Source organism: Carex rostrata, chromosome 20 (assembly GCF_964058835.1).
Source record: "Carex rostrata chromosome 20, lpCarRost1.2, whole genome shotgun sequence".
Lineage (NCBI taxonomy): Eukaryota > Viridiplantae > Streptophyta > Magnoliopsida > Poales > Cyperaceae > Carex > Carex rostrata.
The window spans coordinates 2480175-2491929 of NC_135937.1; the positions used below are offsets into that span (position 1 = coordinate 2480175).

An 11755-nucleotide genomic window follows, 5' to 3' on the forward strand; every position below is an offset into this window, starting at 1 on the left:
GCCAGGTAAAATATTAATAATGTTTGAACATAAAAGGGAATACTAATCATCAGATGACACGTAACAGCTAATTGTCCTAGTGGGGCCTACACCCCCCATCATCTCAGCGCTATAAATAACCAACCTCTCCACGGCATTCCCTCCCTTTTCTCCCTCTCTCCTCTCACCCCCTCCTTTAAAAAAAATCCCCATTTTGCCCCTATGTTGTCTGATAATTCCTCTCCAGTTTCTTTCCTCCTGGACCCGGATTATACATCCGGACTCGGGTTCAGTGAGAACTCATTATCAGATCCAACTGAACTCGAGCCAGCCCGACAGGCTGAACCGTTTTCTGTTGCTGAACAGAGACGGTTACGCCGGAAAATCTCAAACCGTGAATCTGCTCGCAGGTCCAGAGCTAGAAAGCAGCACCACTTAGAGGGTTTACGGGCCAAGGCTGCCCGGCTCCAAGTCGAGAAACAGAACCTGTCAAGTCAATTCAGAGCCATTTCAAGCCGGACTGAACTGGTCATGTGCCAGAATTTTAGGCTGCAAGCTGAGTCAATCCTGCTCAGACGTCGACTAGCCGAGGCAAAACGGGTTCTAATCTTGCGTCAGCTCCAACGATCAGTTATATCACCATGTAGCGGGTTTGGACCAGTATCAGGGTCTCTATTTGAATATGAACAGGCTCTTGCTTCATTGATTTCATAGCAAGAACTTAAAATTATATATCAAATTAATGGAGAAATTTTTGAACATGGACAAACAAAATCATGATCACTCTATATGTAAATATAGTACCGTTCCAGGATCGAAACACTGTTGTTTTTTCCTCTTTTGCACGGACTAGGTCAAACAAATAACGGGCTTTACGCATCTCTGGTCATGATGACAATATGTTTAACAGTCTGACTAAATTTATCGACTAATTTTCGCTCCGAATCATTGCTACATTGTACTGCCTCATACTAATTTTAATCACTTTTTGCATTGAAATTCAAGCACAATTGAAGTATCAAGTATTGCGTCTCATGGATCTTTTCCTGGTTAACATAATGCGTCTTATATATTGAATCAATCAACACTTACATTGATATTTGTGCAATTCCTTACTAATTTGAGCTAATAATGTGATGAGAAGGCTCTTTTGGATAAGGAGCTGCTTCCTATTCTTCATACTAACTTATACCTGTTGAGTTTTGAGTGCTGATGGTGTGGATATATATGGGATAAGGTTGGATTTGTTATATAACTCTATCCCTCCCTCCCAACAAAACAAAGCTCCTTTTCTTTTCCCTTGCAATCTTGTGGATTGCAGTCTAGTAAGAGCTAGAGTTGGAATCATAACGTAATATGTTTAGCTTTGCTTTCTCTTGTTGAATTTTTAATAGCACAGTGATGTTGAATATACTTTCAGATTATTCAGGGTTCAAAAGAGAAATATTAATTTCCTGTTGTTTCAGTTGTCAGACATTTGTTGATTGAGTGTCATGGTTAATGGTCCCCATGTGGAAAGAAAAGACATGCTTTTAATTCTTAATGGCGACTTTAACCTGTAGGTTTTTGGTGTTTAGTGGATTAGTGGAGGTATTACAATCTAATGTAACTGTCAGTGGTGGCAAAATTTGGTACAAGGTATTGACTAAAGAAGGGTGTCTTTATCAAGAGTGATAAAATAATTGTAACCGCAAATATGAACTATAAGAGATTGTTGCAATAATTGTATTATTTGGACATTTGGACAATTTCTTCTCTAGAAAGTAAACAATAATGTTTTCTGTTCAAACCAACACGGGACAAAGCAGCAGCAGTAATTTTATCCACTTGTGTTGATCTGCAAAATTGAATATTGGGCCGAATATTCTTTTCGGGTTATAAATTGGGCCGAAATATTATGTTATTGTTTTATTGTGAGCGTAATTTTAAGCATCAATTAAAACATTGATATTCGTTCTGCACATTAATCTAAATTAAATTTATTTCAAATTCTAACGCATAAGAATGAATTAACATAAAATTAAAACACTTTTCTTGACTGCCTAGGAAACCTGTAAAATTATACTACGATCTTAATGATCTATGGGCTCTGATTTTAAAAGTGTGATTCCAACCTGTAAAATTAACATAAAATTAAAACACTTTTCTTGAGCGCATTGCTTAGACTGTGATTCCAACCGTCAAAACTCATAAATTTTAACCTTTCAATTCAGCAATTAATTAAGATCTTTCCCTTTGCTTTTCCAACAATATATATTTTTTTTGATTGAAAGCCGTAGGCGATTGCATTAATCCAACAATTTGAAAACTTATAAATTGAGCTACTTGTAAAATCATCTAATTTACTATGTCAGAAAATAACAGATATGTGAAGCCAGAGAATGCAAATTGGTTTATTCGCGCCCGATTAGCAAGTAGGTGGGCCTTCCGACTTTCTTCTCTTGGAATGTAGACACAGTAGTAATTTTTCGAGTTGCATGGTTGGTAGAGTACGCTGTATCGAGTCCTTCCTTGAGGACGAAATGTCTTCTTCTTTCCAAAATCAATGCCGCCCAGAGGAATGCACAGCCGAGAGGCACTGAATCAAACCAGACCGAGATAGTCACCACTTAGAGATGAGGAAGAGAAGGGCACTGAATATGATCTGACCGGGACAGTCACCACTCAGCCGAAAAGACATTGAATCAAACCAGACCGGGAACTGAATCAACCGGTCCAAGACAGTCACTACTCAAAGGGGTGGAAGAAGAAGGAAAGAAGAAAAAAAAAGAGGAGGAAGGAGACAACTCTTTGCAATCTCATCATCAGCAACAACCATAAAAATACGTACCTTATTCATATATATAGTTATAGTAAATAATACAAGGCTGGAAACGAGTATACAAAATCCTCAGTTGAACCCGAAAAATAGAAACGAACGGACGAGGAGACGAGCGACAAAACTCTTAAACAGAGTCATCTGCTCGAATGAAGCGAGACGAGATGGACCGGGCAGACAAGAAGAGATGGAGGCGAGGCGGAGCGAAGTGACTGAACTAGTGTTGCGACTCTCAAAACAGCAAATCTTGATCGCCTTCAATATCGCCTTCTGCGAAGCGAACCAAGTGACCTGCGGAGTTTACGAAGTTTTTAATATTCTATCCTTTTCCAACAATCTCAGCAACGCCAAATGTGCAATAAAATGCATAGCTCGTAAGAAAACAACTGCATGGTTTCTTAAAGCAAAAACGGAACGATACAAGAATTTGGTCATGTTTGATTATGGAGTAAGTGGTGAAGTAAATTCTTGACTTCACTTTTAAGCAGTCAAACGAGAAGTAAATTTGAAGGAATAAGATTAATTAATATTTGAATTAATTCAAATTAAGTTACTCCATCTTTCTAGGTGAAGTAACTTACTTCACCTGTGAGTCTCACGATTAGAATAACATCATGTTATAATTTTTTCTCTCTTCGTGAGCTTATTCCATCAAACTCTAATCAAACATAATTATTTTAATCTATCTAACTCGGAATAAGAAATTTAATCTAGATTTAAGTCAGGTATCTGATTCTATCATGTTAGATTCGGATTGTTCATTATAAGCTTACACGAATCTTAAAACAAACACCTTATATTTTAAATAAAACTGAATTTCTTACAGCTCGGCTAGAATTTCATTATGTCCCCTGCAAGGCTGCAATACCGCATGCAGGAGATACGCACTCACAACATAATATCAATGTATAATCTTCAATACAATCCTGAACAAACAAGGGCCGTTCGATCATTGATTCAGCGCATCAGAAAAAATGAACAAACAAGGGCCGTTCGATCTGCCCTCCATCATTTTAGAGTTTCCTGCTACTGCCAATAGAGCCGAGATTTGTACCAATTCCTAATATGCCCTCTACTCCACTTGGATATGCTGGCGTGATTTGTCTGGTCTGATTGTCTGAAGGTTTGTCCCAGTAATTAGTAATTACTGATCACTGTGTGTGTATTTCCAAAATGTATTCATTAAACAACGAGCCCGCTTTGAAGCAGAGGCCCAAGTCCAAATTTATTTTATAGCTTATTAATTCTGTGCAGAAATAATTCACCTCTTAAATCTTAGTTCGCAGCGGATCTAAACCCTACTTTACATTATAACCCATTAATTTTGAGCAATATTAATAGATTATCAAATCCAGTGGCAATTTAATACAGAAATCAAAACAGAGCACAATCAAAAGAGCATATCAAAACAAACCAAAATGAAATTATTGTCTCATATAAGTTCTCAACTTATTCAAGCGCATTTCATCAAAAAAAAAACTTATTCAAGCGCATGCTCATCCTTGAGTGGGGTGTTGTGAATTTATAAGGAGATATTTTGGTATAAATTTCATCCACAAACTGATCGAAATCTTGAAATAACTAGTTATTGCTGCAGACATATAAATCGCAACCAAAACGATCTGGCTGATGATCTGTCTAAGAGAGGGAGGCAACATGGTGGTGAAGTCACTGGTTTTACTTTCCCTGTCTAGTTTTCGATATGGTTCACTTCATAGTTAGGGGATGGTTAATAGTTCTTTGGGGGTGCTTTGTTCTACTTTATTCACATGAAACCCTGTAATTTACAAATTGTTGAATGTAATGACCTACGGGTCTTTTTCCGCAAAAAAAAAAAAAAAAATGCGCTGTCCTCTCCATCCTTTTCTTTCGTTGAAAAAGACGATAGCAGAAGTGCAGAACATACCAACTTGCATATATTTCGTTTTTGTTAGAACAAAAGTAAAGTACATTAAAATTATATTATTGAAAAATTATGAATTATTATCTTTAGTTGTATTTCCAACTAAAACAGTGGTCCCCACTAAACTATGTTCAAACGATCACGCCTTACGATGCCATCATAAAACAACTGACCCTTCACTTATTCAGCATTGAATTAGAAATCAGTATGCTACAAAAACAAGTACAATCTTGCAATTGCATCAATTCTCAATTGATTGTCCCGCTCGAATTCAGCGACAGACGGTGGGTGGTACAAGGTGAAGAAGAACAGTCTTTGAAAACAAAGATATTGATTTCTAGTACATTTTTTTTTTTGCGTGTTATTTCTAGTACAGATTAATATGCGCTATATACATTCTTACTCAACTGAAAAAGTGAGGCAACGATAAATATAATAAATAAAATCAAACATATGTATCAATTAAAACGATTAAAAGAATATAGATATATTACAATTAATTTTTGAGTTTTTCAAGATTATATTTCGACATCTCTCCCCGTCTCCGAATTCAAATTTCTAAAGTAACTCAAAGTACTTTGAGTTTGGATCCGAAGACCAAAGGTGCCACTTTTATTTGATTGCCCGATTCTGATCCGAAAACAAACAGGAACTCATCCAGATCCAATTAATTTGGATAGGATATGGTTGAAAAAAATATAACCAATTAAATTATAGGTATGGTTATAAAATTAATACTTTAATATTCGATCCAGATCTAAACCGGAACCGATATTGTTACGGATAGAATATTGGTTTGATTTAATTATCCAACCCATAATCAAACCCGATTTGATACCCATATAAATACTAGATACAATGCTAATACAATTTTTTATAATTAATTAATATAAAATATAGATTAATAATCATAAAAAGACATCAATCTGTATTATTTTTTTTAGAAAACAAATCATAATATTATATTATACATTAATAATTAATTCCTTCAAACCAAATTCACAAACTCACCTTCTCTCTGTTTTATCTTTTGCAGAACAATATTGTAATTTTTATTTTGAGTAGCTTTTAATTTATACTATAAATAATATATTACGTGAGATGTTTATGAAATTATAATATTATTTAAGAGTAAAAGGTTTTTCAAATGTTCGTGAGTTGTGAGATTAATCCGCTCTGGATCTACCCGATAATTCACAAACAAGTGATGGATACCTATCTATTAAAACCCGAAATACTGGACCCGATATATCTACTATTAGATGCGGTATCCGGATCCACATCCAATCCGGTTTGAAACTAATAAGTATATGAAGTAAAATTCGGACCCAAACACTTTTATGATACGGATTTAAATATAAAGTATCTGGACCCTACCCGATCCGATAAGACCTCTATCAAAGATATTCGATCAAAATTCACATAATTTCCTCAAAAACAAAAAACAAAAAAATCATACAAATATTAAATGGGCTCTGTGAATTCTACCTGGGCTTTATTAACCCGAATTCTGATTGGACTGTCCCTATTAACCGGGTACACTCATTAATACGCACTAAATATCTTTTATGTACCATGTAAAAGAACTGTAGTGTGATCTGGTATATACAACTTCGGATAGGTTTTTTCAGGATACCAAAAGAGCTCAGTACATATGAGAGTTTGAATCCTTTGGTGATGAAATAAAGACACAAGGTACACAGTAGAATGTATGTTTGTATATGACTGTATTCTGTATGTTGTCAGTATTTTTTGAAAAAAGAAGAAGAGAGTACCATTTACCAATAAACAAGCATGCTGACCCAGAGCGAGTCCACGCCCTTGATTTGGTGCATATCATGGGAAATAAATTCTGTCACCTTTTTACATGTTATATCTGACATATGTCAAAAACATGTCAGCGGTGATATACGAGATACCTGTCAGTTATTAACTTTTTGAACTGTAATCTACCGGTCTGCCCAGACGGCCAGACTATTTCCTTTTCATGAACGAAGCTTAAGTTTTTGAACACTGTCTATGCTGCCGCTCCGCCATCATTTCGTTTTGTTCTACCTATAGTATGAAATAAAATAAACTTTAAGAGTAATACAGTTTGATATTTGGACTTTTGAAGATATTTTAATCATATTTATTGAGTACTGTTAAATTAGCAGATCAAGGTCAGGTGATTAATTGACAATTGCGTTAATTGTGATAAAAATAGCGTATATTCAAGTTTAATTTACAGAGTATTCATTTGATAATTTTAAAATATATATATTATTTATATTAAAAGGTTAAATTTGTATATATGTTTTTTAACATTGATATGATATTTATTTAATTTGAGTGAATTTGAAATATTACTGGTTATCTACATAAAGTTGTTACAACTTAATCATATATAAACAATAAAAAGGTTTGATAAAATGCTAAGCTCTTTTTTAGTTTTCCTAATTTGAGCAGTGTATTTTTCTATATATTTCCAAATGGATTTACAATAAGAGTCAAATTTGTTATAGAATTATCCTAATTTATTTCAGTTTACCTTCATTTTGGTACCTAATGACTTAACTTTTAAATTTGTAACAAATGATTCATATTATGTTAGATAGATGAATTATTCCACTATTCGGAATTGAACAAAACAGGATGGCTTACATGAATACAAAACTGGACGGATATGTTTATGGTATAGACGCTCTTGCCAATGAAGAGATAACTGTTTAGTCTGTTACTGGTATAAAGATGATGTCAGAATATTCATAGTTTTCCTCTTTCAACAGCATGTAACATAGTGGCCGGCCTGATATTTACAAACACATCACAAAGTGCGTTATGAGGATATATTATTGTCTAGCTTATATTTCAAAGAATAACGAATGGTCGATTTGTGATAATTGATCAAAATAGTTATCCTTGAAGAAAATAATCGTTCCGGGCGTGTTCGGTGTGCCACTATGCATGTGTGGAAAAAAAAATCACTTAAAGTGAACTTTTTTTTCTCACGCGCACAGTATTTTGGTCATTCAAATTGGACTCAAATCTAAGCCCATTTCCGTTCCCGCATGATAGCTGAATGGACCCTTCAAGAAAAAATATCCACACAAATTATTATATTGCAAATTGTGGAATGAATAACAATATCTGGAAACTTTTTATGGCAATTTCAATGCAAAAGACCGTGTAACAAATTAAAACTAGGTCACTTTTACATCTTGTTTGGATGGAGAGTAGAGGATGGGAGGGGAGGTGAAGAATGGAATGGAATAGAAAGGAAGATTAATATATTAAACCGTGTAACAAATTAAAACTAGGTCGCATAATTGCTGGTTATATTGTGACCACGATCACATGATCTCATAACTGACCCACGAACTGGCTTATCTCTTACATGGGTGAGACGGTACGTAGGTCACACTATATAAAACCATCCTTTTGACAGGAAAAGGGTGAACACCACAAGCAATACACGTTTATACACTTACACGCTCAGAGATATCAGATAGGAAAGAGTTCAATATCTCCGAGATCATTCTTTAGTCTCCGAGGTCGTCATTCGACTTCTGAGATATGAGATCATCCCTTGATCTCTCCGAGTTAGTTGCTCCTCGGCCTGTGATCTTGAGCAGGACGAGTCCAATCCAAGCCTTTTTTTTAGCATACGACCTGCTGTCCCGAGATAGCCCGTATCAACAGCTAAACAGGTCCTTCAAGAAAAAATATCCACACAAATTATTATATTGCAAATTGTGGAATGAATAGCAATATCTATGAACTTTTCATGGCAATTTCAATGCAAAAGATCGTGTAACAAATTTAAACTAGGTCACTTTTACACCGTGTTTGGATGGAGAGTAGAGGATGAGAGGGGAGGTGAATAATGGAATGGAATAAAAAGGAAGATTACTATATTAAACTCCTTCGTGTTTGGATGATTAATGAGGAAAAATAAATTTGACTTTCCTCTCTGTCTTGTTTTTTGTTTGGTTAATTAAAATTATAGAAGGTTAATCAAATAATTTTATTGTATTTGACAATAATACCCTTTATAATCTTAAAACACAATAAGATAATTTAAACCAAAAAAAAAATACATTTTAGTGGAATAAAATAAAAAAGTGTACCAGTTCTTAATGAGAAGATATGAATTTGAGTGGAATAAAATAAAACAGTAAGGCCCTGTTCGGCGGCCTGCTAAGGAATGGGAATGGAAATGGGAATGAGAATCAATAATTTTGAACTAATTTTTACTGTTCATCGTGGAAAAAATAACTTGGCTCTGAGTTAAATTTTTTTTCCCACGGTGAACAGTAGGGAGCCGAACAGGCCCTAAAGCTTGAGAACCAATAGCTTAATACCAGTTCTTTCCATTCCATTCCCTTCCTTCCATTAAACTCTATCCAAAGTTCCAAACAGGATGTTAGGAATTGAAATGGCATAAACTCATTAAAGTTCTTTTCTAGAGACCCATTCAATAACAGTTTTTTTTAGTTACCATTTGAAAAAAAAGAAATACAGAATTAACAAAAGATTGGAAAAAAAAATTTGAACTTGTTTGATATGCAGATAAAATCTGAGTATCTTTTAAGGATGACACACATATATTATCTGCGCACCACTCTAGAGTATAGTAAAATATGTGTCACTATTGGGTGGTGGGTAGATAATATCTGTATGCCACTCCTGCTGCGTAGTACTCTGATAATTTCTGCGTACCCAGTAATTTGAATTTTTTTTCTTTTCAGTTTCTTGTTTTTTCAGTACTTTTTTTTTGTCTAATATGTAACTAAAAAAATTCGGTTCAATAAACAATCCTGCAGAATTAAAATGAGGTTGATTTAACTCTTTAACAAGATTACTTGAGCATCCTTTTTTTTGTATCAACACTGTTTGTTTGTACCATTTCGCTTTTCATTTTCACCTTTTACATTGGTATAACTAAAATTTCTGAAAAAAGATTGAAACAAAATATATGCATGGTGCACAGTACCCTGATATTTATCTGAGATATCGCGAATTACTCTGCAAAGTATGACACACATGATTGTCATAGGACGAGAATATATGTAAAACTTGGGAGACACATGATTAGTAAAATTTCTTGTCTTTGACTTTCAATTCTTTGGCACCTAGCACACTTCCAATATAGAATCTGAACCGTTGAATCACTTCAGGATCATGCAGTACTGGTTTAATACTAATAAAAAAAATGTACTCGATCGTACGCGTCTGCGCACCATGACAGAGGATACAAACTTCTTGTCTTCTCACAGTGAACAATTTTCATATCAAGCATAGATAAAAATATGATTAGTACACTAGTCACTCTGCTTTAATTTTATTTATTATAAAGAAGGAAATATTTGTTATCTGGATTTTAAACTGTCTTCTTGATCATATCATTAAATTTAAAATTCCGTTGAAGCCATGGTATGAGAAATTAAGTGGATTTTGTGTAAATGCTGCTCTTGGATGCAAACAATATCTTTGGATATAATGATGTTTTAGCTTCATTAACGAATTAATCAGGTAACCTAGCTTTCAGATGCCAGGTTAGTATTTTCTTTTCGCAAAATTCGTTTTTAACTTTACATATTAATATTAACGAATTATAGATACAATTGCAATACAGCATAAGGGCTAAAATCATTATATATGTAAGTAATGAATTTATATATACATTCAATATTTTAAAATGTGGTTTTGTTTATGCATGCGGAAAGCCACTGCGTATCGCATAAGTGGTATATAAAAAATAAAAATAAAAATTCACGTATGTGTGTGTGTATTCATATTCATATAGTTGAATTTATTTTCACATAACCAACATGAAGTGTGCCTCATTGTATATAAAAAATACAATAATTTGGGATGAGATGGTAAAACTCCGCATAATGCATATAAACTTTTAATTACATGTGCTGTATATTACGTTTTTAATCCGCATATCTGCATATTTGGACCGCATATGCGGCCGCATGCTCAAAACTGCATGGGAGAGATTGCATGACATGAACACAGTTACCGACTGCATAAGCATATGCGGTCCATATGGCTGCATTTTAAAACACTGTATACATCTAGTTCAACGAATGCCTCACTGCCTTTCGTTGATTTTCCGTACTGTAATAGCTCGGTGGGTCTCGTCACGTCGAGTTGATATGAGTCTGGATCCCTGAAGTAATTTGATATTTGAGTTTTAGTTTGAACTATCCGATCAGAATTCATACCAATTTGGTTCAAGTTGAAATTTATGGACTCCTATAATATTTGAACCAGTGTTGTAAATAACGGTATTCCGTCGACGGACGGACAGAATACCACTAAGCGATTAATCCGGAATAAGTAGAATAATCGGTCAATTAGTCGGAAAAATCCATGACGGTTTAGTCACCGCCAACGACTAATCGGCTGATTAATCGGCCTAAACGGACATTTTTTACAACTCTGATTTGAACGGATTCTGATCAGATGGTCCGAATTTATACTTAAGAGTTAAGAGTTAATTTTGAGGATCCGAATTCGGTTCATACCGGTACAATTAGCAACGCCAAATTTTTGCCAATGGGCCATTAAGAAAGATCAGATACCAGCTGTGCTTGACAGCGGCCCATCTAATCTCTACATATGGTCCAATCACAATTGCCTTCTGCCTCCCTCTTTTAGCTGTACTGGGTTGGGTGACCCGTGCGTTAGTACATTTCAACCTAAAAAGCACTAAAAGGCACTAAAAGGCACAAACGCTCAGTGCCATGTGGGGCCATGCATCCCTTGCCAAAATGCCAAGCTGGCAAGTGTCCGGATCCAAAGCGGCATGTAAGGAAACAGCAACAAAACATATGGGGTCGAGTCTGCTCTCCAATTGTACCAATTTTAGCAGACTGTTTCAAATGGTTAAGATCATTTTAATTTATACCTTCATCCAGGGGCGGACGCAGGATTTTTGTCAGGGCGGGGCAATAATCGGATGCAAATAGCTTATCGGGTTCAAACCCAATAGCTTATCGGGTACAATTCAACATAACAAAAAAAATACCAATCAATATAATAAAAATCCTAAATTACTTGAA

General features: G+C 34.9%; 1 protein-coding gene across 1 annotated transcript; it reads left to right on the forward strand.

The window, feature by feature from the left end:
* The first annotated feature begins 201 nt into the window (after positions 1 to 201).
* Positions 202 to 693, forward strand: LOC144572797 (uncharacterized). The gene has a single exon (XM_078322470.1). The coding sequence runs from the start codon at positions 202 to 204 to the stop codon at positions 691 to 693; it is 492 nt and encodes a 163-aa protein (XP_078178596.1).
* Positions 694 to 11755: the final 11062 nt, after the last annotated feature.

What these genes read in the sequence shown, in the direction of transcription:
- LOC144572797 (XM_078322470.1), top strand. Translation starts at nt 202, where the DNA reads ATGTTGTCTGATAATTCCTCTCCAGTTTCTTTCCTCCTGGACCCGGAT.